Source organism: Diaporthe amygdali (genome assembly GCF_026229845.1).
Source record: "Diaporthe amygdali strain CAA958 chromosome Unknown NODE_9_length_1275696_cov_64_842800, whole genome shotgun sequence".
Lineage (NCBI taxonomy): Eukaryota > Fungi > Ascomycota > Sordariomycetes > Diaporthales > Diaporthaceae > Diaporthe > Diaporthe amygdali.
Genome location: NW_026517029.1, coordinates 186,406 through 211,711, shown reverse-complemented (window position 1 = coordinate 211,711; position 25,306 = coordinate 186,406). Strand labels below are relative to the sequence as shown.

The 25,306-nt window shown below is 52.4% G+C and overlaps 9 protein-coding genes across 9 annotated transcripts; 4 read left to right on the top strand and 5 right to left on the bottom strand.

Annotated features, from left to right (window-relative positions):
* Positions 1–469: 469 nt before the first annotated feature.
* J7T55_012869 (uncharacterized protein) lies at positions 470–3,585 on the bottom strand (the record flags this gene model as incomplete). Its single annotated transcript, XM_053141503.1, has 3 exons — positions 470–2,205; positions 2,259–3,167; positions 3,375–3,585. The coding sequence occupies 3 exons, from the start codon at positions 3,583–3,585 to the stop codon at positions 470–472; spliced, it is 2,856 nt and encodes a 951-aa protein (XP_052995218.1).
* A 944-nt stretch (positions 3,586–4,529) lies between these two features.
* Positions 4,530–6,007, bottom strand: J7T55_012868 (uncharacterized protein; the record flags this gene model as incomplete). Its single annotated transcript, XM_053141502.1, has 2 exons — positions 4,530–5,089; positions 5,152–6,007. 2 exons carry the CDS (start codon positions 6,005–6,007, stop codon positions 4,530–4,532), a joined length of 1,416 nt encoding a protein of 471 aa, XP_052995217.1.
* Positions 6,008–7,235: 1,228 nt separating this feature from the next.
* Positions 7,236–7,789, top strand: J7T55_012867 (uncharacterized protein; the record flags this gene model as incomplete). Its single annotated transcript, XM_053141500.1, has 2 exons — positions 7,236–7,427; positions 7,505–7,789. 2 exons carry the CDS (start codon positions 7,236–7,238, stop codon positions 7,787–7,789), a joined length of 477 nt encoding a protein of 158 aa, XP_052995216.1.
* A 34-nt stretch (positions 7,790–7,823) lies between these two features.
* J7T55_012866 (minopeptidase ypdf) lies at positions 7,824–9,626 on the bottom strand (the record flags this gene model as incomplete). The annotated part of the gene is made up of 4 exons (XM_053141499.1): positions 7,824–8,017; positions 8,136–8,509; positions 8,603–9,208; positions 9,268–9,626. 4 exons carry the CDS (start codon positions 9,624–9,626, stop codon positions 7,824–7,826), a joined length of 1,533 nt encoding a protein of 510 aa, XP_052995215.1.
* A 438-nt stretch (positions 9,627–10,064) lies between these two features.
* On the top strand, positions 10,065–11,959 carry J7T55_012865 (major facilitator superfamily transporter; the record flags this gene model as incomplete). Its single annotated transcript, XM_053141498.1, has 4 exons — positions 10,065–10,279; positions 10,345–10,451; positions 10,655–10,846; positions 10,923–11,959. 4 exons carry the CDS (start codon positions 10,065–10,067, stop codon positions 11,957–11,959), a joined length of 1,551 nt encoding a protein of 516 aa, XP_052995214.1.
* A 1,328-nt stretch (positions 11,960–13,287) lies between these two features.
* J7T55_012864 (3-oxoacyl- protein) lies at positions 13,288–14,197 on the top strand (the record flags this gene model as incomplete). Its single annotated transcript, XM_053141497.1, has 2 exons — positions 13,288–13,342; positions 13,401–14,197. The coding sequence occupies 2 exons, from the start codon at positions 13,288–13,290 to the stop codon at positions 14,195–14,197; spliced, it is 852 nt and encodes a 283-aa protein (XP_052995213.1).
* Positions 14,198–17,249: 3,052 nt separating this feature from the next.
* J7T55_012863 (uncharacterized protein) lies at positions 17,250–18,384 on the top strand (the record flags this gene model as incomplete). The annotated part of the gene is made up of 4 exons (XM_053141496.1): positions 17,250–17,636; positions 17,760–17,850; positions 17,920–17,999; positions 18,187–18,384. 4 exons carry the CDS (start codon positions 17,250–17,252, stop codon positions 18,382–18,384), a joined length of 756 nt encoding a protein of 251 aa, XP_052995212.1.
* A 924-nt stretch (positions 18,385–19,308) lies between these two features.
* Positions 19,309–21,178, bottom strand: J7T55_012862 (glucose-6-phosphate isomerase; the record flags this gene model as incomplete). Its single annotated transcript, XM_053141495.1, has 3 exons — positions 19,309–19,936; positions 19,993–20,526; positions 20,649–21,178. The coding sequence occupies 3 exons, from the start codon at positions 21,176–21,178 to the stop codon at positions 19,309–19,311; spliced, it is 1,692 nt and encodes a 563-aa protein (XP_052995211.1).
* Positions 21,179–22,905: 1,727 nt separating this feature from the next.
* On the bottom strand, positions 22,906–25,175 carry J7T55_012861 (uncharacterized protein; the record flags this gene model as incomplete). The annotated part of the gene is made up of 4 exons (XM_053141494.1): positions 22,906–23,109; positions 23,199–24,751; positions 24,843–24,980; positions 25,154–25,175. The coding sequence occupies 4 exons, from the start codon at positions 25,173–25,175 to the stop codon at positions 22,906–22,908; spliced, it is 1,917 nt and encodes a 638-aa protein (XP_052995210.1).
* Between the last annotated feature and the right edge of the window lie 131 nt (positions 25,176–25,306).

Here is a 25,306-nt window from a genome sequence, read left to right as displayed (position 1 = left end):
CTGACTGCGATTTACTTGAATGTCTATTTGCTCGACATGCTTTCACAATTCGAAAAAGCTCCCCATTCTGCAAGGTGTCCCGGATTTTTATCAGCTCAATTCATGTCGACACAGAAAGCAAAGCCTGAAAAGAACATTGATGCTTATTGTCGGACACTTTCATGGTGGTAATGCATGAAAGAAGTGGCTGGCACATTATCATTCTAGACTCCATCAACATTAGCGGTCTTTCCGCGGCAGGAACCTTAATGGATTAATTTTCCTTTTCCAGCACCACAGCACGTAAACTCTCAACATGGTGTCTAGCGATCGGGGCTGATAGTTCATGCGAGTGATCAGGGCTCCTCGATAGACACGAAACCTTTCCGCACTGAGCAGATCATGTGGTGGGCACAGTTCAGTCGCCCAAAAGCTTGTCTGAAGTACAAGTCCAGCCGTCGAGTTCCTCAGTCGCTACGTTGGTGGCACTCTAGTCCGCCAAGGTATTGTTCCAAATACTTTGTACAGTCACTCTTCCCGGCCAACCAGCAGATGGTTGGCTGCCGCCAATGATCTCGTACCCAACTGTCTTGGTGTCCCCTCGTCGCAAGAAGAACCCATTATCATCGAAAGCAATGATTGTGTTTGGGGAATCGTCAGGGTCCAAAGCAAGCCAAGTCCACGCGCTATTGCCGCTCACTGCAGTGACGGTGAACTGATCGGTTTCGCTGTTATAGCTGACTTTCAAACCCGGATCTCTAAGTGCCGCGCCAGCGAGAGGAGTTGGCGTCCAGTAATTCGCGTGAGTGAAAGTCTTGGTGGCGTTGGTATTGGGAAGTGTCCCAGTGGCCGTGAGATTAACAACGAGTACGGCATCCTTATCGTCGTTGATACCACTTCTAAACATCCCACCGGCATCAATAGTTGCCAGGATAGTACTGTTGAGCGGCTTCACAACAAAGTCCGTTGTGCCCATCGCGTGTCCTCCAGAGATATTGGCCTCCTCCCCCGCCCAATTCAACCATGCCATGCTCACACTCCCTTGCACCTCCGACCAGAGATCACTGACAGCATAAACGGTCAGAATTCCACTGCTCACATTCCACACCGGTGTGACTACAACATTCTTGAAGATGTCCTTGACGATGTAATGAAGGACCTTCCATCTACCGTCGTACTCAACGCCGGCCCAAGTCGGCGCCTGCCATATATCTTCGAGCTGCCAATATAAACTACCCAACTGCCTTTCAGGTCGTCCACTTCCGGCGCGATAGAACTGGATTTGGCTTTTATAATAATCTGCCTGGAATATTTGTGTAGTATGGATCCAACTCGAGAAGTTCGCCTGTGGAGATGTCTTATTTGGGACAGGATAGTACAATTCTGCTGCAATAGTCATCTCGCCCATTCCCTTTGTGCTGTTGGCAAAATTTGATGTATTGAGGCCGCCAGAGGGGTAGTGATGGTTGCGGAGTTGAATCGTGGATGAGTTGAAATGAAGCTCCTCTTCTGGAAGGACAGGGAGCCAGGACTCCATAGACGGCATACTATGGAAACCAAATTCATTGGCAAAGCGACCTTGCGGATACGTTGTTATGTTGAAGGCCATATCTGCATGGTAGTTGTAGTGGTCGGTGTCACCGTATATGCTTCCTGGTGTAACGTTGTCGTACCGCTGTATAATCGGGATAGGCCTGCTAAAGTTGAGAGAGAGGTACCCATTAGTTGTACTCGAAGGTATATACGTGATACTCCTCGAGTTTCCATACACTGCCGGAAGGAGAGTTTCTAGGAAAAGTGTCTCATATTCGTGCAGGTAGCGATCGTATTCCTCCGGTGCTGCCTCAAACACCTCGTGCAGTTCAAGGTTCTCGAGCTCGTTACCCCCCGCCCAAAGGGCAAGAGACGGATGGTGGTTGATTCTTCGAACTTGATAGACAGCTTCTCGTCTTGAATTCTCGAGGAAAGCAGGTTTCACGGGGTAGAGAGCGTCTCCGAACTCAAATTCGCTCCATAGTAGGATTCCCATCTCATCGGCAAGGTCATACATGAAATCTGGTGAATATGCACCGCTTGCCCAAACTCGAAGCATGTTCTGGTTCGCTGAAATGACTGATGAGAAAAGTTGCTGGATTCTCTGCGGTGTGACTCGTGGCCAGAAAGCGTCTGGTGGAATGAAGTTGCTTCCCTTGGCGTAGAACTCATGGCCATTGACTTCAAAGTGCCCTGGATGAATCAGCTTTGCATGAACGTTGTAAAGACCCCACTGAAGCACTTACAATTGTTTCCCGGCGCAATTCCCTGGGCAAGCTGAGCTTGTGTGACCTCGCTCAAGTTTAGAACGATGGTCCTAAAGCCGGTACGCTTGACGACAGTCGCCAGCTTCGTTCCTGAGGGAGAGATGATTTCAACGCCAATATTATACAGGTTCTGTTCACCCAGACCAGACGGCCACCAGAGCTTGTAGTCGCTGCTACCTAAGATGGCCTGACCAGTGATGACATCTCCCGCGTTGGTGACATTCGTTAATTCTCCACTGCCCACTGTCTCATTTGTCGCTACGTCAAAGACGGAATATTTCAACATTGCCCCTTCTGGCACCGTCCCGAGCACGTCAATACTGGCATTTAGGATCCAGTCTGCTCCTTGGTCTGGCTGAAGATAGGGCAGCTGGCCCACGCGATATAAATCAAAGATGGAATTTCTCACGCTCAGGTCCTCCCCCTGTAGTTGGATAATCCAGGCCTTCTGCCATATTCCCGCTGGTGCGAATGCAGGACCCCAGTCCCATCCGAAGTCAGACTGTTCCTTACGGATAAATGGACGATGGGGGAATTCGAACAGGCCCTCGACTCCCCAGGGCCAAGTCTCAGCTCCTGGTTGCGAGGAAAGGTAGGCTGCAGTTGCTGGGGCACTAAGGAATTGGATCAAGAGCTCTGGAGCATTCCCATTCGGGCAGGATCGAAGTATGGGGGATGCGTCGAAATAATATTGTCGAAACTGATTATCTGTGCTCGCAACCTTTTGACCACATAGCCAGATATTGGTGATGGTGTCTAGACCGTTGAAAAGCAAGTATGTGGTGGTGTTGCTTTCCGTGGGGTCGTCAAGTTGGGGACTCGGGATCGTAGTCGTATAGTTCCAATCCGCCCATGCCACCCAGCGAAGATTGAAGTCGTTCAAACCAACTTGCCGTATTTAGAGTTAGTTAGTGATTAAAGCATCGGGCAAAGTAATGCATTCGAAAGACAGGGTGGAGCAGGCCACCATATACCCATTGCTTGTCTCAAAGCTGCAGCCTGACAATGCGTTTCAAAGACAAGCAGGGAAACCAATTAAGGATATGGAAGATTTTTCCTTTGAAGAGTGTAGAATTGAACGCGAAAGATGCTTACAGTATGGGTCGCCAATGACCTGAGCGGCGAGAAGATCGAGGTGTACGTGCGATGGGACTTTGCCCGCAACGGAGATGTTATAGTCCCGGTTGGAGAGAGTCCACTCTTGTGATGAGAGGTCGATTGTGTTGCTACCAAAAGCCGTCGTTATGATCATTGATATCGTGGACCCGAAGATCACAGCTTCTCGGCCGTTACTGAGAGCATACATGATTGCAGGCAGTGCTTCGCATCTGCTGGCCAGGATGAAGAGTATCACGAAAAGTGACGAATAGCACATTGTTCTTGGCCGAGGCCCATGAAGTTTGACAGATACAGATACCCCGACAGCTCAGCAAGGCCGGTTTGATTTCACTAGCCTATAGCCCTCCATTCCTTTCTTGGTGATTGTGGAACTAAGGCCATGGGTGATGAGCACCCGAGTCTGCCGAGTGTCACTGCAAGCGCTGGAGAGGGGTCCTTGCTACCTAGGTGATGGCCGCCAGAGTCGTGGTGATGTCAGAAACGGGGGCATCAAAATGATGCAACGTTGACAATCACTCCGTATTCCAATCAGCCGACGGTTTACAGTATCGTCGGCCGAGCTGACACCGGCGCCATGTGGGGAATTGAGCGTATTTTACGAATGCCGGTAGATACTCCAACTTTCTATTGTACTCTGTTCTCCGATTCCTTCAAATTGTGCGTTCACTATCAGAAATTTGTAAAGGGAATGACCTGGCTGTTCCGGCATGGAATGTTTCTCTTGTCTCCTCATATTAGTTCCCCCTCTCTCCAAATCACAGAGTCACGCCTGCTTTGAATTGCCTATTGTACATGCCGACGACGAGCGGAACTGTCCCTTCGGCAAATTAGCCTCGCCTTTGCAGCCAACGTTCCACCTTCTCTTACCCTTGTGACTCACTCGATTTCTCACCGGCCATAACCTCAGGTCAACCTGCGTTGAGGTGTGAATGCATGAGATCCGCTGGGCCCTTTCAACCCAGTCCTCTGCCTCCGTCTTGGCGAGCAGACAAAGAGTCCTTTGCTGGCAGAATGGCAACATCTCAAAAGTATGCCTAGCCCCCAGTGCTGCAAATCAAGGCAACGCCAACTATGCGCCAGCTCATCATGTTCCGGATTGTGGCGTTGCTGTTCGTGGCCTGGCCAGATCATTCAGTCTTCGTCTCCTGCGAACGAGTCCAAGCCGTTGCCATTTTGCCTCGGAGGATACATGACCTGTCTGGGAATCTCATTGACCCATGAGAAGTACCAGGATGCATGTTGGTGGCGGAATCGACACGAAAGGCAGCGCTCATGCTTTCGATCGAAGCGGTCGGCGTATAGCTGGTATGGAGTCGGGTGAGGGCTAGTGTTCGGTGTCACCGATGCGAGCATGCAGTCCAGACAAAGTCCCTCGAAATCAAGTCCAGCACGAATGGCCATCGACAAATGCTGGCCTATGTTAGCATTTGAGCACTGGAGGCAGGCGTTGAGCGGCTCCTCATATTCGACCGCTCTCATGCATTTGACCAGCTCCGCGACCGACTTCTTGCGATCAAGCTCGGGGCAAAGGACTTCTGCATTTTTAAGCGCCTCGAGGTATTTGTAGTGTGCAACCACCCAGCATGCACATCTCTTGCTGTTCGAGAGCCAGCCACGACTGCTACGAATGATGGACCAGATTTCCTGGCTGACCCTTACACGAAGCTGACTCCGGGCGATGCGAGTCTGAGCTATCTTCCTGTAAGCATATTGAAGGGACATTACTGACGAGCCAGGCTCAAGGGAGACTTACAGATAATTTCCTTGGGAAGATGGAGATGTAGGTACCATTGGGTCGCTTGGCTGTGCACGAAGGGGCTGTACTCAGCGATGTTGCCAACACTCGTCTTCTGACACAGCCACTTTGTTGCACTAGCGAATCCGTTTGCATCGTCGAAAGCGAAAGTTGGAAAGAGGGCTTTCTCGAAATCGGCTTGGGTGTTGAAGGTCTGAAAGTTGGTCTCGCGCCACTTCAGAAACCATGACCGAACAACAGTGCGGTCAACGTCGAATTTTCCTCGATGTGACTGTTTACAGGTTCGGAAGTTGATAAGTGCCAAAACACCCCATACATCATACACGGCTGCCCTCAAGAGCTCCTGGGGGAAAAAGAGCTCCACGCCCACTGGGTCTAGCCGCGGCAGTGCCTCACCGCCCTCGGGCAACACAGCAGTGGCCTGATTAGAGGCACTGATGTTCGCAGGCGATGGTTCCGAGTTTAGTGATGCGCCGGGCTCCACAGCTCCTTTGTTTCCGCGGCTTGCTCTGTTGGTGTTGACAGAATCATTGCTTTTGACTCGCTGTTCGACTTTTGTTTTTTTGTCGTTATTGGAGCCATCGGCGCTACTCGTATGTCGGTGGTAAGTCTGATGCAAGCCACGAAGCACAATTTCGACGGCGACGATGGTGATTCCCGTGTCCTCAATGTGAGTATTGTTTGACGCGAAGCCCATGGAGCCATTCATGTGGCGGATAAAAGTTTGCCAGTAGGGACTGGCGGACATAGCAGCTGCGAGTACCTTGTACTCAACCTGCAGGGGCTTGACAGGCCCACGTTGGATTATGCGGACCGTGGTGTCCGCATTTGCGTCGAGCGATGTTGGTGCCATTATTTTCTCAGAAGGAAGCAGTCGTTCAACGTCGTTTGGTTTGATTGACAGAATGGGGTTTCGGGAAGTCGGGTTTGGTCAATGAGGTTGCTCAAAGTTGAGATGGGAAGGCCTGAGAAAAGAGAAGTACAAGGCCTGATCGGCTGTGTTGGAAAGTCGGCTTTGGAAGAGAGGGTGTTTGATCTTGTACCCAGGTACTGAATGAAGCGTGAGTAACTGCAAGCCTTAGGTGAGCTGGTGTCGGCGAAGAAGGGCTGGATCCGACGACAGGACGGTGAAGCGTTGTGAAGCGTTGTGAAGCGTTGTGAAGCGTGGTGGGGCTTGCTTGGAAAGGCCTTTGAAAGTTATTGACATTGGAGTCAAATGTATGGATTTCTTGGAACAAGCTTTCAGCCTCGTCTCATTGTCGAGTCCAGAGCACTTGAGCCGCCTCAATATTGAATTGTTTGTTTCCACTCCGTACGCACGATACGATGGCCTTTCGAAACTTGAGGTTTTCCCGCCTCCCAGCAATGAAGATTAGACAAAACACTACACCGGACAAATTTTGCGCAAGCATCTCGTGCAAGCCTTGCCGGTAAGCCAGCCATTCCTTGCGGTATTTATCCAGCAAGTGTCTGACATGAGAGACTCGCTGTCGTGGGCTTCATACCCACTTATGCCTAGGAACAGAGCCACTGCACCAGCAGGATAATTACCACAGCATCTTGGACGCAGAAATTCTGAAGCCCCGGCGGAGCGAAGCCCCAGATGGACTATGTCATTTTTTATCCTTGACCAGCCTCAGGGGAGTGGCCGGTCGAATGGGCTGTTCTGTAGATGCGTGAAAACCAACGCGGCCGCGCGTGGGAATTTGCGACAGCAGTGACGGCGATGGAACAGGAGAAGCTTGTTCAATGTGCAGTGTGCGTCTACAGCTCTCTCGCAGCTATTTTCCCGTTTGAGCTGCTTTAAAGGCTCGCTGTCAAATTTGGTCCAGATCGAACGAGGTTATTCCAAGCGAAGCCTGCGTATAGTGACGTCATTCTGTACCCCAGCAGTGCCTACCTAGTTACGTACCTTAGATTACTCTTGATGAAAGCTTCTTCCGTTCACTGCGAGTACATAGTACCCTTCTAGAGTCTTCCTGGCTGCTTGGGCGGTCTCCAGTCGACCATCAGTTCACAAATATCTCCTTCGGCCCACCTAGAAACATTCAACTGCAAATCTACCTGCCCAGTCAGCCACTATGTTCTTCCCAACCGGCCTCGTGGCCCTCATCATCACCCTTATCAGCATTTACGCAACGTCACAGTCTATCACGTCCATCGCCAACATCAAAAAATACGAGGCGAAAGCGGAGAAAGCAGCCGAGTGGAGCAACACGGCCAGGGACCGCCTCTGGGGCACACGTTACACCATAGGAACTGGTTTTATCTCTGTGAGTCTTTCCACGCCCTGATCTTCTCTCTTCACATGCCAGATGCCGGACAAACTGACTCGAGTTCCCCGGTCAAGTGCCTAGTGTCTCTGATTACGGCTGTGGCCTACCTGCTCTTCGTCCCTTCTGGCCCCGGCCTCCTCGCCGCCCCGTTGCAGAGCATTGTTCCCGCTGTGCTCGCGGTGGCCCTCCGCTTCGGTGCCAGCAGGTACATGCACGACTTTTGGGCGACAAAAGCCAAGGTACCACTAGTAGACCAATACAATGCGGCTATCTCCCAGAGCATGGATGTCATCGGCCTCTTGGATGTGCTTTCCGTCGGTTGGGCTATGGTGGCGGCGCTGAAGGCCCTGTCGCTGTGATTATGACTCTGGGGCTGAAAACCAGACACTGGCTTTAGGGGTCATAGGGGCCTCGGGCGCGCCTCCCGGAGAGTAGCTCCGCTTCTCCATTCTCTGTGACAAGGTATATGTCCTCGTGGCGCACGCCAAAGCGGTTCTCGAGGTAGATGCCTGGCTCATTGGTGAAGGTCATGCCCGCTTGGAGGCGGATTCCCGTGTTCCATTTGTTCAAGTACGGTGACTCATGAGCTGCGGTTTGGCCTGGTGTCAGCTGGTGTGTACCTTCGAATGAAGTGAGAGAGAAAAGGATAGACAGAGAGAGAAGAAAAAGAGAGAGACAGAGAGCAAAATTGGCATGGCTGCTGACCCTTGATTCCAATCCCATGCCCCAGCCGGTGTGTGAATCCATAACCGTAACCAGCGTCTTCTATTACGGTCCGAGCTGCAATGTCGATGCTTGCGGCTGTCGCGTTGGGTCTGAAAGCACCCGCTGCGGCTGTCTGTGCCTCCAGAACGATATCCCACACTCGCAGCTTCTCGGCGTGGAGCTTTGGATCCGGTGGACTCCACTCCCCGCCTTGCTCTCTTTCGAGGCGCAGCAGTCGCCTCACACTAGCCAGGAAGCCGCCATGTAGTAAGAGCTTCTGCTTTGGCGGATCTATGAAGAAGCTTCTGCAAATGTCTGATGAGTATCCCAGGTAATGGGCTCCAACGTCGATTACCACCATGCTATCGTGCTTTCTGTTGCATGTTAGCGACCTTCGACGAATTGCATCAAGGTGGCGTTGAAAGGGGCAATGCGAGAAACATCACTGATCTTGCCCTGATACGTACAATTTGAGCCAGCCCGTAACAAATCCACCGTGGGGTAGAGCTCCGTGTTCTTCGAAAAGCACAATGTTGAAGAAGAGCTGAAACCCGATTGACAGCATCGCGTTGTTGAGGATATCCGTTACTTCATTCTCAGTCAGGCCAGGCACCAGACACGGCCTCATGGCTCTGACAGCCTCGACAGTTCCCGTGTTGACAGCCCTCAGGAGTTCGACCTCGGCGGCACTTTTTGTCTGGCGGACAAGCTCGACAGCCGAGTTCAGCCCTACAGTTTCGAAGCCTGCGGCGTCTAAGCCTCGAACAATGTAGTCTCGGATCTCCTCGTCCATCATCAGCTTGGGAGTGCGATTCAACTCCGCAAAAAGCCGGGACTTCAGCAACGTTGTATACGGGTTCCAGTGCTCTTCCCAAATGACGATATCCAGCTCAGCATCCCGGCTGGGTATGCCAAGCATCCGCACGCGGCCCTCTTCAAAATGTGGCGACAGGAACGCTGTCTTGGCTTTGATAGTGCCATCCAAGGAAGTCTCAGGCAAGACAAGCATAAGAAAAGGTCTCTCTTCAGGCTCCCAAGGCTCCCAGTCTGTCTGCGAGATGTTTCCATAGTATCTAGCCAGGAATTAGTTGATGCATGACAGGCCTCGTGCACTATTCATACAAGGACATACTGGAACGTGTAGCCCGGTTCAAGGACAAAGGCGTCGACTTCAGACACTGCTAAAGCCTGGGCAAGACGATCGCGTCGGCTGACGAATTCCTCGGCCTGTATAGGCTTGGCCTGGTCCAGAAATGACAGGTCGTTGTGAAGATTGTCGATGGCGCATCGCTGGGCTTTATCGAAAGCTGAGTGTTCTATCCGCCGGGGGGAAGGAAATATGATTGCGCCACCAAGAAAAGAAGCAAGCCAGAGTGCCGCCAGAACAGCGCTGCTCAAGGTAACAGCAATTCGACGCTTTCGGGATGGAAATCCTAAAGCGGGCCGAGCCATCGGCAGCTCGCTTCCGGCTGCATGTTGTAGCTTCTCCATGGTCTTGATATCTCGTACCCGACTTGGTTGGTCGTTCTCAAAGTGTGCTACGGATTACGCTTCCTGAGATGCTGGACCAGAGGTGTTTGGGAAAGGTGGTGTGAGAGATGCAGGTCTCGATACCGGCATGCTACATCGGCCCTACATGCAATGATCGTGCCGGCAAACCAGGGTCTTTCCCCGCCCCCCAGCACCGGATATCGCATCGCACCCTGGATGCCGGCGAACTGCCGGTCCGCCCTGTCTGATGAGAACACGCGCGTACGTTACATCCGCCATGATAAGACCATATCAACCGGGTGCCCGAATGCGGCGGTAACAAGTCGAGGGAGTTCATATTATTATCTCACGGCTCCATCTCGCGCCGTGAACTCGTGCTTCTCGTTCCGTCTCCCACACGCCGATGTCAACAGAAAGTCTGTGTCAAGTTGACAAATCATGGCCATCCCAAGCATCAGCCACGAGTCTGCAGCTCCAGCAGCCCCCGGCGACAAACTAGAAATCGAGGAGTCAAAAGTGGACGCGACGTCAGCAACCGTCGATGGCGACGTGGAGATCCAGGCCGCAGATGGGCAAGACAAGACCTACTACAGCAAACTGTCTGTCTGGCTCATGGTGCTCTTTTCTGGCCTTGCAATTGGATCTGACGGATAGTGAGTTGGCAACTCCAGACCCAGCTCGCAGGACAGTGATGCTGATGGCTATTCTACTCGTCCAGCAATGCCGCTGTTATCGGCAACGTCGAGCTTCTACTAGCTGTTTTGTACCCAGAGGCCCTTACCGATTCTATATACGATCGCCTCAGCAACGCCTTCCTCATTGGTAGTAAGCAGCTTCCGGACACCATTTCAACCTTTTCAAGCAGAAACATCTGCCATCTCTGTTCTGTTTTGTTACTTGCCTCAAAGCCTGTTGTCAGGCTGCAGATTCTGAGACAGGTCATTGGCATATGATGGCCTGATAATACCTCCCAGTATCCGTACATGCGTCTTCTTTGCTGCTTTAATAGCTGACTCTGGATGTTGTAGTGATACTTGGGATGATTTCGTTTGGTGTGGTCGTCGATCAGCTCGGTCGCAAGACAGGTGCCGTTGCCACGACGACCTTCCTAGTGCTTGGGATCGTGCTGTCCGCTGCTGCAAGTGGAAATTCGCCTACGGGAATGTTCTGGATGCTTATCATTGCGCGTGGGATTGCGGGCGTAGGCGCCGGTGGCGAGTGTGAGTATCCGTTTTCATTTCCGAGAGTCAATTGGCATCGACAATGTCCTCATTAACGCCTCATTGCGTGTTCCAGATCCTGTTTCCGGTGCTGGTGCTGCTGAAGCAACAGACGAGAGTCACCAATACCGTAAGCACCGTGGCTTCATGTTCGCTATGCTAGCCGATCTATCTAGCTCGCTAGGCTATGTCTGGGGAGGCCTTGTTCCCCTCCTCCTGCTCCTCTGCGTTGGCCAAGATGTTGAAAAATATGACATCGTCTGGCGAACCTCGTTCGCGCTTGGCCTTGTTCCACCGTTGGTGATCTTCTGGTTCCGTTTAAAGATGGCCGTCTCGACTGCTTATCGCAAATCTGCCCTCCGCAAGCAGCGCACCCCATACCTTCTTGCGGTCAAGAGATACTACCGGCCACTTATCGGCTGTGCAACAACTTGGTTCCTTTATAATTGGATCTCGATTCCGTTTGGAATCTTCAGCTCTACAATCATATCGCGAGTCAATGTTGGTGACAGCCTGGTCAAGAACTTTGGCTGGGGTACAGTTATCAACTGCTTCTATATACCAGGCCCATTCCTCGGTGGATATCTCTCTGACAAGATCGGTCGGCGGAAGACTATGGCTCTCGGATTTGGCATGCAGGCGATTTTGGGGTTTATCCTTGGTGGAGCGATCTACCCGATCCAAAACATCTTTCCGCTGTTTGTTGTCCTCTACGGAATCTTCCTCACCCTCGGCGAAGTTGGTCCCGGCAGCACTGTGGTTCTCACGGCGTCAGAGTGCTTCCCAACTTCAATTCGCGGACAGATGATGGGTTTTGTAGCAGCTTGGTCGAAAGCTGGCGCTGCGATAGGCACTCAAGTGTTTACTGCCATTCTCAACGCATACTCTACCGATCCCTCAAAAGGTGATCAAGTCGCATTCCTTATCGGGTCGGCGTTTGCAGTAATCGGCGCTCTGGTGGCACTGTTCGTAATTCCAGATGTGTCAAGGAAACTGGAAGATGACGATAACGATTGGAAGGCCTATCTTGCCGAAAACGGATGGAAGGGAAGCTGGGGTGACGAGACCACCAAAGATCCCTCCGGCGTCATACTTGATCAAAGGGGATCATAGATAATCAGAAGTCAAGATCAATCCGCACTTGAACCTGACTACGAGTGTCTGAATCCCGGACCTATCCTAATCTATACAGTATTGCCCTTGTGGGAGAACTATTATTATCCGAGCCTAGCTATTGCGACTTGCAAGCAATTCGAATAGAGCTCAGAGACTGTAGTTCTTTGCGCCACAGCATGACGAAAATGATGTCGGATGAGGCGAAATATGCGACCTCTTACCGAGGTTTCGAAGCTCCTTCTCTATTTTCCCGTTTCGGCCATGCTCTATTGGCTATACAAAAGTGAACCTGCACCCGAAGCTTCGCAAGGGTCCATCGGATTGTACTCGCAATCAGTTAGCAAGTGACCCGAAGAAGGACGCCACCTAGGCCAGTCACATAGGTTTCGGTGTACATAGGGCCAGCTTGTAGTGTAAATCAATTATCAAGTGTACAGTTCTTCCAAGTTGGGTATACCACGGCCGGCCCAGGGTCAGGGTAAGATTTTATGACGGCCGACCCTGCCAAGTGTTGAGAGGTCTCTATAACGTAAGTCAAGCGTCTACTCGGTATTCTGTGCTGTAAATTTAAGAGATGAACATCCGATTTCCTTTGCGCAGTAGGGTTGTGGCTACGGGTCCAGGCAGACGGACCTTAGCAAACTTCCTTTGTTTTTCAGTGTTAGCGCGGGCAACCCTAGGAAACTAGGGACCTGAAATCCCGATCTAGCCGGCGGTGATACATTCTCTTTTCCTCAGGCCAAGTGATTGGAAAAGAACATTTGTCCATTCCCTTAGATTACACGGTCAAAGTCTAGGAACGCACCATGCCACGATTTTGGCGCGGCCGGGTTTTGAGGGATGAAGACGAGCCGGGCTTATTGGCGTGCCTACATCTGATTGGCGCGCATGTTCCTTCAGGAACTTCGAAGGGTCGACTCCATTGGGGCACGTGTGTTACTGGGCTGCAAATATCGCAAGATTTTGGGATTTGTGGGTCACAGTGAGCTTTCAAGACATACGAGAGGTATTCGGCGAGCTTTTGTGAGGGTCTGGATTTGTCCATGCGTGAGGCGGCGCATAGAAAGGCCACATCCACATTGGTTCGGTGTCTTCAGCTGATAGCCGACCGAGAGTCGTACATACATAGCCAGATAGACTACAATATATAAACCCTATGCCCTCATTCTCTCGACTTTATCATCCTCGGCCAACTGTAGACCTACAGATTTCTTCTTCTCTTGTTGAGCATCCTCGCGTTGTCTGAACTCTATCATTCCATATTGTCTTGAGCTACATCGAAACCTTGATTCTTGAATAAAGAAGATAGGTCTGGTATTATCGAAATGGCTTATCGACCTCTCGAAGGCAAGCTAGCACTTCTCACAGGGGCATCTGGTAGTGAGTGCTTTTCCACAGATCCTGCCTCTTGAGCAAAATGTCTAACCCATAAAAACAGCTATAGGAACTGCCATCGCAGCTAACCTTGCCTCCAAGGGCTGCAACCTTGTCCTGAGTTACTTTGTTCCTGATGCAGCCCCTGCTACGGAAGACCTGTCCATAGCTCTACAGTCCAAATATGGCATCAAGGCTTTCGATGTCCGTGGCGACCTCGCTAAGCCCACTGGCCCCACAGACCTTGTGAACGCAGTCAAGAAGCACTTCACCGAGCTTGAGCCAAACAAGACGTTCCAGATCGACATTGTTCTTAATGTGGCCGGCATTGCTCTCAACAATAAGCTGCCTGATATCAAGGCATCGGAATTCGACACTACTTTCCGCATCAACGTCTTGGCTCCCCTAATGCTCATCCAGGCCGTACAGCCCTACTTGCCAAAAGATCGCTCCGGGCGTATCGTTAGTATCTCGTCTATATCTGCGCATTGCGGTTTCGTCGGCCAGGCAGTGTATGGGGGAACGAAGTCAGCTATAGAGGGCATGACTCGCGTGTGGGCTCGAGAGCTTTCCGAGAACGCTACAGTGAATTGCGTGACCCCGGGTCCAGTAGAAGGACCTCTATACGCGTCGAATACGGATGAGTTCAAGAGAGAGGCTAAGGGTTGGATCGAGCATACGCCACTCATGCGTGTGAGGAGTGGCATTGACGCGGAGGACGTTGTCCAAGACGCCAAAACGACGGGGGGTCGGCCTGCGTACGCGCACGAGGTTGCAGGGATCGTTGCCATGCTTTGTCTTCCAGATGCGGCGTGGTGCACAGGGCAAGTCGTTTGTGCTAATGGTGGAATGCTCATGTGAACGAGACATGTTGTATGTAGCTATGATGGAAAAGCACAGAATTGCATTTTGCGTGTATGCCCATCTTGAGAGAGCTAAGACAAATTTGAAAATGTATTTGCTGTTCTGGGCGGACAGTTTTGTGGGAAGACAAATTGGACATTGAGACGCAGGCGTGTTTTAAATGGACAGCACAGACTTTATTGACTCTTGTATAGAATAAAGTCGAGAGAGAATCGCAATCAAGATGAGTGATCCATCCAGCTGGCTACGGGGTGCGCTTTCGCGTGGGTGGCCCTGAGGTTCCCATCAAGTCACACCCAAGTTGAATTGTGGGAGGTGACCTATTGAGGAGAAGTTGCGGTTTGCCCTACGTTTCGTTATGGTTTCAAGTACACCCAAGACATCAGTGCTCTTGGCACACCTTCAAATCATTGACAGACGTCGGGTGGCAGAAGAAGCGAGGCCAGGGGACGATGCGAAGATGTTTCGATTGACGTAATCTACGTAGATATGTTGCTGCCAGGTGTTCATATGCAAGCCACGTCATAATCAATGACTGAATCACTCATTCCAGAGGTCAAGGTCTTCAGCAGCTGTATTTCAACCATTTTCATCAACTGGATCAGACTATTTGCGATTCGAGAGTTCAAACTGTGTTCGACCCTCTTTCAGAGTTCGTGCTGAAAGAAACACACACCATGATTGGTCGACCTTGTCGACAACCTCTACCTCGCCCGCTCAGACGCCCACCACTCCAACCCAATTGCAGGTGGAGAGAATCAATCGATGTGATCATTTCTATCCACGCAGCTGAACTCCACTCGAGCGTTAAGAAAGAAACCTCAAACTTCTTTGACCTGTTACAACTTCTGACGCTGACATCTGCATACGGCCACTCTTGACAGTGATGACCTAGATCAATAGGGTTCAAGTCTCGTGAGATCTCATACAAGATACCAGCCAGAAGAATGAGGGTGGTTACGTGGTCACCCTTCCGTTTGATGAGCCATGTTCAAAGCTGCCATGGTTGTTCACAAGTTCTATTTCTATATTAATTATTTTATTACAGACAGAGCAGGCAGCCGAAATTCCTTTGAACAGCGCATACCCAGTCAAGAGTTAAAAGGTAGCAACTTCTTAGGAACAAAAGGGGCCTAGATCTCCCGGCGAGATATGGAAGCCGGCATTATGTTTCAGCAACGCCACTGAGCCAGCGACTAGTAAGATTCACTAGTATGCCGTGTATACCCTATGCTTCCTTATCTATCGAAAATATCTGGTAGCTCTGGCTGTATACGACTGAGAGCTCATTACAGACTAATGGGAAGGTGAATGTGGATCAAGCACTGCTCTCGTATGAGATGGTTCTATTGAAAACGTACAGTTTGACGATGGCGCACTAAATTCCGGTGGTCTGTAAAACCCAGAGGACCATTAGTTAAATAGGTTCTTGCTGGACAAAGAGCTGTATAAAGATGCAAGGCCGATTGTGCCGAGTTACTGGGCCGAAATGTGTTAGCTCCTAGGGAATAGGCAAAGTAGTGAGGTGTTGAATATGCTTGAGTTCGTGAAGATCTAGTGTGATGAGCGGGTATTCCGCCATCTGCCAACAAGCCAGAGAGGGGATCGGGCCCATCACAACAAAACAAACACTCAACATAATCAGCAAGACAAATTTCGGTGTACACACCACACCGGTGATCAGGCAATTGGTGATTGCTCTTATAAAGACGGTGTTGTGAAACGCACAATTCCAGCCACAGATTCCTGAAGAATGTGTGATCGAAGAGTGGTGGGTACTTGTTATTGTGCAGTCGTCAGGGTTATCCCAAAAGGAGCATTTCTTGCGATTCCAATCGCAAACGATGAGGCTCACCGCCCCAGTGTGAGTGTGCAGACTGCGACTCATGCAGTAAGCTGGTTCTAGGGCTTCCTGTTGAGGCAGCAGCAGCACTTGGGGACTATGTGCAGCGTACTAGTGGGGCCGATGTCGATTGCTAGAGAAGAAACAAAAGCAAAAGACATCCGAAGTGGGATGTTTCAGTACCAGAGACTTGGGATCTGGATCAGATGGTTTGTGTATAAATCGCCCGTTGGCAACGGTCTTTGATCTGCAAGCCACATGTGCAGCAACCAGGGCGTCAATGTGACGTTCAGGGGCACCCCTGAAGCACGCTCGAGAATCTTGCAGGATGAGTGGAACCCATCCGATATCACAGAGTCTGGTTCCGGGAACGCGGCATTGTAGACTGTCGCACGCGGGACGAACCACTGGTGTGTGATCAGGAAAGTTTCAATGTAACCTTGGCCGCATCAGCCGTAGATGAATCGTAAACTTTGCCCCGCGACCTCAATGTGCAACCTCCCTGTCTTAAGCATGGCTGGATGTGCGATCATCCTGGAGGGCGACCCCATTTCTCGGGAGAATGCAAAGGAACCTAACCAGAAGTGGTCAACATCACGAGCTGCGGTCGACCACCGTGCGCTTTGCTTGCTGGCGGCTTTACGACCCTCCTTTACCCCGGCAATTGCCATGAGATAGACCAGGCGGACCGTATTGAAAGAAATAGAGGATTGCAATTGGGGCAGATATAGTGGGGCCTTGCAAGATGCGGGAAGTTTGCCAGGGCGCATAATAAGTCCATGCTGGCGGGCGCGCTACATACCATCCCATCCTCGCTTCTCGCCGTATCTCCTCGTCATCCAAAGCATTGAGAGACCCAATCGGATGGACTAATCGCGGAGCTCATGAGACTTGCCTCGGCCGTTGAAGAGAGATAGAAGGCTCACCGGATCTAGACGTCACCCGCCAACAGTCTAGTAAGTCGTTCTTAAAGCCAGGTATTATTTTCAGTCAATGCTGGGCGAATGAGGGCGGAAGGAGACGAAACCCGACTTAAAATTATTGGCGAAGGAAGGACAGCTGGGCCAAGCACGGAAACATCGACAATACCCAGGACGGGTACAAATAGGAACGAAGAGGCTCCCAATACTTTGCGACTCTTTTCCCTTCTATTTTCTCGGACATTCATCACCTGCGTCTTTCCACGGCTTCATCGACTGCACCAAAATGAAGACAATCGCAACCGCCCTCGTTGCCCTCGTGGGCCCCATCCAAGCAGCATCTATTCACCTGCCACCCAATTCTCAGGCCCATAGCAACTTGACTCCTCGGGCTGACTGCAGCAATATCACCTGTACGCCCTCCACTGGTGCCGCGCACATCATAGTCAACCGCGCTTCTACTGAGGCGCCTGGTACGGGCGTGTTGGGCAGCGTTGCCGAATCCATTGTGGCGTCCTGCCCCGGCTCGGACATTGTTGCCAACCCTTATCCAGCTCTGCTGGACCCATATGTGGAGTCTGAGACAGCAGGTGTCGGCAACTTGACAGAGATCGCGCTGCAGTATCAAGATTGTTGTCCGGACAGCAAGATGGTTCTTCTCGGTTACTCTCAGGTGAGTAGGGACCCAATTGCCTCCAAGAAACACACCAGCCTGGAAATATAAGTCCGAGTTCTTTGCCATCATGGCGTATGGGCAAAGATTTTGATACTGACAGATTCGTTTATCTTACGATAGGGCGCCCAAGTCACAGCAGACTTTCTTTGCGGCCGCAGCTCAGCAGGTTTCCCACCAACGTCCCCATATTCTGCGATCGTGGCCGAGAATAGTAAGCTCTTGTCCGCTGAGGGTGTCGGATTCCTTGAGAGAGTTAGTCAGAAGCTAAAACTATTCATAGTCGCGGCTGTCGTCCTCATGGGAGACCCATCATTTGTAAAGGGTCTCGCCTGGGATCGTGGCAATGCCTCGAATGTCAGCGTAAGTACTTGATTTTGCTTCGGATCGACAAAGAGAGAGGGTTGCAGGGGAAAGTTGCGAATCTGGATAGCGCAATGGCATTTCAAGAGCGCCAATGCACGGTTCTTAGGTGATGGAGTCGCCTTGAGACCCTCCCTTCACGACAAAAGCATGTCGATGCAAACCATGCTAACTCCCACGGCAACAGTTTTTTCCACGTTTAGACAACGCAGCCTGCCTCCCTGTGGCCGAGAAAATGATCTCTTACTGCGATAGTGGCGATTACTTCTGCGATAACGGTACTTCAGCTGACGCGCTTACTATCCACGAGAGCTACGTTCAGGTATACGGCGTAGATGCCGCTGAGTATGTTGTGGATAAGGTACAAGAGTGTAGCACGATATGAGGAAGATGCCTGTTGGGCTTCCTTTAACAATCGTTGATGTACATAAAGACATTGTCAATCCGCGGAGGCGAATGGCTCTGTATACGGTCCTGGAGGGGACCAACAAAGCCGGGGGCAACGATCAGTAACAGTATCAATACACCCAGAGAGATGCAATTGAATAACTACCCATTTGTCATTATAACAGGATAGCATTCTTCTCGATCGACGACTAGAACATTGAGTATTTACATATCCTGCTTAGGAAGAACCCCCAATCCCCCGATTTACACTTCCAGCGAAGATCTGACTCCTAGAGCACCACCAGTTTCAGGGCGTTTGGGACCCAAAACTGAGTCCTTTGGCATCTCCCACCCCTTCACGGCCCTTCTTAATTGAGAGGGGCGCTGGAGAAGGACAACGTACGATGGACCATGACGAGATGCGAATTGCTTGTCGGGCAGATATCTCCAAACTGGATGAACCGGATATAAATGGTCATTATTAACTTATGTGCTTTGGGTTACGATCCACCTGCTGCTTCGAATGCTCCACAGGTCCAATGGACCTAGACTTTGACATCTACACTGCAGGGGCACAGCACCCATTTTGGCACTCCCGCGATCCCGAGGTCAGATTTGTTCAAGCCAAGCCACAGATGTCACAAACTCACATCATTATCGCCAGAACGAAAGAAGCGGGGCGTGTAGGTCCCGACTCAAAACGGTTCTATGGCTGGGTCGGTCCTAGCAGGAAACCAATGCTATTACGTTCGAAACATTTATGACGAGAGAGGTTCACCAGGACTGATTGTTCATTTCATGAGAGAAAACACACAGATGTCCCGGGAGGTGGCAGCTACAAGCGTTCAAGCTATCCCATCTGTTGCTTGGTGCCTGTGGTCAAGGCCGAAAACTCCACCATTTCCCCGACTCAGAAGGCCTTTCACAAGCTAGAGTACTTCTTGAAGGCTCCAATCAAGCCACCGGTGCTGGCATCATGGCCGGACCCGGTGCCCTCCTCATCCAGCTCCTTGAGAATCTTCTTGGCCAAGACCTTGCCCAACTCAACTCCCCACTGGTCGAAGCTGTTGATGTCCCAGACGGCACCCTCGGTGAATGTGAGGTGCTCGTAGTAGACAATCAGCGCACCCAGCTCCGCCGGGCCAATGTGACCACCGACGAGCACGCTCGTCGTAGGCCTGTTTCCAAGGAAGACCTTGTGAGGTGCCAGGTCCTCCGCCGTGCCCTCAGCCTTGACCTGCTCTACCGTCTTGCCGACCATCAAAGCCTCGGCCTGCGCTAGGTAGTTAGAGGCCAGCATTTTCTGGTGCAAATTATCGGAGACGGGGTTATGGGACTTGGCAGCCAGGATGAAGTCGGTTGGAATCAGCTTGGTGCCCTGGTGAACGAGCTGGAAGAAGGAGTGCTGAGCATTGGTGCAGGGCTCGCCGAAGAGGATGGGGCCGGTAGTATACTTGGCCGATGTGCCGTCCGAGGTGGTGGTCTTGCCGTTGGACTCCATAGAGAGCTGCTGAAGGTAGGCGGGGAACCGGTGTAGATACTGGTCAAAGCTGTCACAACGGCTGTCAGCCACAAGAACGAAGTCATCCAGGAAGCTTCAACTCACGGGGCGACGAGGTGCGTCTGAGCGTTGTAGAAATCGCTGTACCAGACACTCAGGAGACCGCCGATGGCAGGGATGTTGTCCTTCAGAGACGCAGTGCGGAAGTGCTTGTCCATCTCGTGCGCACCAGCCAGGAACTTCTCGAAGTTGTCGTAGCCGATGTACAGAGCGACGGAGAGTCCGATTGCACTCCAGACAGAGTATCGCCCACCGACCCAGCTCTCGAAGCCGAACATGTTCTTGCTGTCAATGCCGAACTTGGTGACCTCGGACTCGTTGGTAGACAGGGCCACGAAGTGCTTTGCGATATCACCCTTGCCGCCTGTCTTCTCGAGGAACCAGGTCTTCGCCGTGTTGGCGTTGGTGGTGGTCTCAGCGGTGGTGAATGTCTTGGAGGCGATCAGGAAGAGGGTTGTCTCGGGGTCGGCATTGGCGAGAGCCTCTGCGACGTGAGTGCCGTCAATGTTGGACACAAAGTGCAAGGTCTGGTCCTTGGCACCGTAGTGCTTCAGTGCCTCGGTGACCATGACCGGTCCCCTACCAAAACATGTCAGCTCCAAGACTGTCCAATGTTCATGTCCACGCCCATGGCCCGCATATGGCCCCGAAGTTGCTGCCAGAGCGAGAGCAGCTCGGATGAACCGGGGAGTCCCACTTACAAGTCGGACCCGCCGATACCGACATTGACAATGGTCGTCAGCTTCTTGCCTGTGAAGCCCTTCCACTCTCCGCTCCGTACCTGCTCAGAGAACTCCTTCATGTGGGCCAGGACATCATTGACGCCGCCCTTGGTTGCCATGACGTCCACACCGTCGACCTTCAAGTCCCAAGGCTGGCCCTCGAGGCCAACATTGCGCAGGGCAGCATGGTAGACGGCGCGGTCCTCGGTGAAGTTGATCTTCTCGCCGCTGAACATGGCCTCGCGCTTCTTCTCGACGCCGGCCTCGGAGGCCAGCTTCGTCAGGAGGTCCAAGGTGTCATCTGTTAGGAAGTTCTTGGAGAAATCGAAGATGATATCTGTGGGCTTGCCGGAGGAGGAGACCGTGCCGGGCAGGGTAAAGGTGCGGGTGAACTTGTCGAAGCGCTTGGGGTCCGAGGCAAAGGCCTCCTTGAGCACGAAGGACTTGCCGACCGTGTCACGGTGCTGCTGAAGCTCGCTCCAGGCGGGAAGGCTGCTTGCTTGGGGCATTTTGTCTTTGAAAGGCGTAGGGGTTCCTATGATAAGTCCTGCTGAGACCCCAAGTGCTGGTGTCAGTCTCGGATCAGAGTAGTAGAGGGGGGTGATGGCTGGGTGTTGCAGAATCGGCAGAAAGGTGCGGGAGGTGACATCGGAGGGGGGGGGGGTGGGAGGGGGGAGGTGAGCCACAGCTTCAGGTTGGAGCTCCTGACTGACCGACGTTGTGCACAGAGCAGTTGCTCAATGGGTGACAGAGGTGGGATTTGAACACTTGGGAGGGATGAGGCTTTACACAAGACTGCCAGGGAGAATAAATTGACAAACCCAAAATCTTGAGAGAAATGTTGACGTCGAGTCCAAGAGGAAAAGAAGGCGGAATTGCCCAGGTGGGAGCGGGGTCCTGTGCTTCCACAGCTTCCGACACAGCAACAAGCAAGAGCCCACCGACAGACATCATAGCAACTGCTGCCCCGCAGTGGTCTTACTGTGTGCCATGAACTTGGGGTACTTAGGTACAGAGAGGAGCTCCCATCCAAAAAGAGGGGCCAGCTTGCTCGCTTCCAGGAGCCGAAACAATACGGGTGCCATACCCAGGTACCGCACCAGAGGACGTTCAATGCCATTAGAACCCAGTACCTACCGCGTCAACAACACCTGGATGGTCATCAATCCGATTTGACAGTGCCTTGGGAGAGGCACGAGGCACATATTAGACGGCTGTAGACTGGACAAAACTACAGATGCAATGGTTAAAAGCAGTTGAGGGTGAAGCTCAACCCTATGTAACATGGCCTCCCACCAATCTTCGCATGGTGCGCTGAGGCAAGCCCAACATTCTCTTTCATCGGCCTGCGACTGCGTCACACTGCATTCATTCGATACAGCACGCCGTACGGAGCACCCGTTGCAGCTGGAGGGGCCCTGGCTGCTGATTAAGGGCAGCCTGCAATAGTCCTAATTATCTACACAACTCTCTCTCCCTCTCGGCCACAAGAACGTTTTGCCATTCATCATCCCATTTATCTCGGCGCCTTCTCAGGTGACGGGGCGAAAGGACGGCTGGGACTGCTTGTCCTCACAGGTAGAATTGAATGTCCTCATATACTGGTCGGGGAATAGCGGCAGTCAACCCGTGACGGCAGTCATGTTTTCGACCACGCATGGCCTGATCCTGATCCTGATCCTGACCCTGTTTTGGACCATGTCTTGGGTCAAAATTGGAAACCAGCGCAAATTCTGCCGTCCTGGCCCCATCTCACCACCGGAACACTCGCTCACTGCCTTACGTCAGGTCCATATTGTCCATGTCCAATGTGCATTTCCCATTTGGCTCAACTCTAACAACTGCTATGATAGATCTACCACCCCACTTTTCCTTGGGCCCAGAGGCAAACAATACAACGAGTGCAGATCATGGAATTCGCAGAATGAACCTCGCCCAAACCCCATTGCCAGTTGGTTTAACTGTGTAAATGACCAAGACCGTACTCCGACATGTGAATTGCTTTGGGGCCGGTGGATGCAACCAGGTAAGCAAGACTCGCAGCCTGGCTCGTTCTGCTCCACCAGAACATAATGTGGCCCTGATATGACCCGGATTCGATCTATCTCAGGCCCATCTCAGGCCCGACGACGTGTCTCTCTCCAAAGCATCTTGTACATTGGCCTCCCCCGCGGTCAGTAGATGCCCTCGTTCGTAGACAAGCCCGATTCCCAAGCACCTAGAGACTCGCTTGAGTTTACCTCTCATTCAAGCTACCAGCAAAACCGGGGTCCTTGACACTGCCGCCTCCGTCCGCCAAACCGGCGATTGGCCGGTTGTATGAGAAGCCCTGGAATTGGTTTTGCATCGTCTGCGACAGGACAGGGCCCTCAACGTACGAATCCTGCGGCGCCTCGGACGTAAATTCGGGATCGAAGTTGGCCGTATCCAAGGCGTCGGCCTGTAAGGCAGTTATAGTTAGTGAATGTGCTCCGAGGCGGTCACACAGAACCATGGGGTGGGTGGGGAAGGAGGGGGGCGGTTACATACCACATTGGGCTTGAAAGTCGGCTCGTATTTGCGCTGTAGCAGCTTGCGCCAATCTATGGCGTGGAAGAAGGGGTGGGCCTTGATCTCGGCAGATCCGTTCGCGCCCAGCCGCTCTGCTGGATTCCGGTTCAGCAGCTTCGTGAGCAGATCCTTGGCCGCAGGGGGTACAACGTCGTGGCTCGGGAAATGCAGAGGCTCCGACAGGATCTTCCTGTACATCTCGTTGGTGTTCTCGTCATAGAACGGGGGGAGACCTGTCAACATCTCGTAAAGTAAGACACCAAGAGTCCACCAGTCCACAGTTTTGTTGTAGCCCTGTCCCATCAGAAGCTCGGGGGCAAGATACTCGGGAGTGCCGCAGAAGGTGTTGGTACGGTCCTCATCCTTCATGTCCAGCTTGCAGAGACCAAAGTCGCACAGCGCGATGTGCCCTTGGTAATCAAGCAGGATATTCTCGGGTTTTAGGTCTCGATAGATGACATTGAAGCCGTGCAGGCACTCGAGAGCGCAGAGCAGTTCGGCCGTGTAGAATCTCGACCTGTTGACATCGAAACGCTGCTCTTTCTGCAGGTGATGGAACAGTTCTCCTCCGTTGACGAAGGCTAGGACAAAGTAGAGCTTCTCAGGTGACTGGAAGGTGAATTTGAGGGGGACAATGAAGGGGTTGTTGATCTGCGCGAGTACGGACCGCTCGGCGAGAGTGTGGGTGACTTCGGACCTCGAGATGATGTGCGCCTTTCGGATCGTCTTGAGGGCGTAGATCCGGCTCGTGTCCTTCTTCCGCACCTGCATGACCTTGCCGAAACTGCCCTTGCCCACCACCTTCAACAGCTCAAAGTCTTCGATCTTCAGCTTGCCTGCCCGGTTCTCGACGTATTCGACACCTATCTTGAGCTGACCCTGGCCGTATTGCACCGGCACCCACTGCACACCGCTGTGGCCCAGCGTCCTCTCCTTTTCAGCAAATTCGTTGGCTGCCTTCTCGCGGTCCTTCTTGCTCGCCTTGGGGTCTTCTGTAAACTGGTGCTTCTCCTCGAATCGTGGGTTGATGCGGACAACGCCCAGGAAAATGTCTTGGCTGCGCCCGGCGCCGGGCGGGGCGGTCGGGTTCCGGATGTAGAGATGAACGGTGAGTTCAGTTACTCTGGAAACATCAAACTTGTACTGGGTGTTGGAGCCTGCCCATAGGGGGTTCTCGGGATTGCCCTCGACGGAGTTGACGAAGACCTGGACCTTGTCGAAGTCGAGCAGGGCGTAGGGCATGTACTTTCCGGACACCCGGCCATGGTTGGTGGGCACATTCCCAAAGCCTCCTGAAGTGTTTGGCCGGTGCCCGTTCACATAGGAGCCAGCTGTTCGTTGCGAAGACCCAGGCCGTACAGACCCAGCAACACTGGCACCTCCGCCCTGGGAGAGTGAGCTGGAATGACTGCTAAATATGCCCTTGTGCTGGTCGGGCAAGGCAAAGTCTTTGCCTTCGTGGATGGTGACGACTAGGATACCGGGCTTGGGCGGTGTTATGACGGGAGCCTGGGTGAGAGCTTCAGAAGATGCTGGACAGAGTGGCCGGTCAGCTGGGGTTCAAAGGCACAGGACTGCGACCATCTGGGGCACAGCGATGCTCTGGGGGGACCGGACTCGTACCAATGTTGTTGTCTGAGGGTGTAGGGGATGCAGAGCCAGCAATGCTAGACTGTGGCTTCTCGTCCTTGTCGGTGATGGTCGAGGTGGAGGTGGAGCGCCCGAAGCCGCCCAGAGGGCTCAGGTGCGTCTCCTTCAACTCTGGGAGTCGGGGGTGAGGGGTTAGCAAACAGAGCTCCCAGGGCCGCGCAGTCCTCCACGATGGCAGTGCAGATTGGGGGAGAATGGGGGGGGAAGGGGGCGGGGGACCACTCGTTGCTCGGCTGCAATTCCTGAGAGAGGCTTCGAAGAACTACACGGGCGGCGATACTTACTCTTGGTGAGTTTCCACGACATGGCGAGTGTGGTGGGAGTTGCAAGGAGGTGGGAGAAGTGAGATGCGACGGCTGATAGTGCTAGCACTTGCAACTGCAACCCGAGAGGAAGGTCACGTCTCCGGAGGTAAGAGACAGAGACAGAGACGAGAC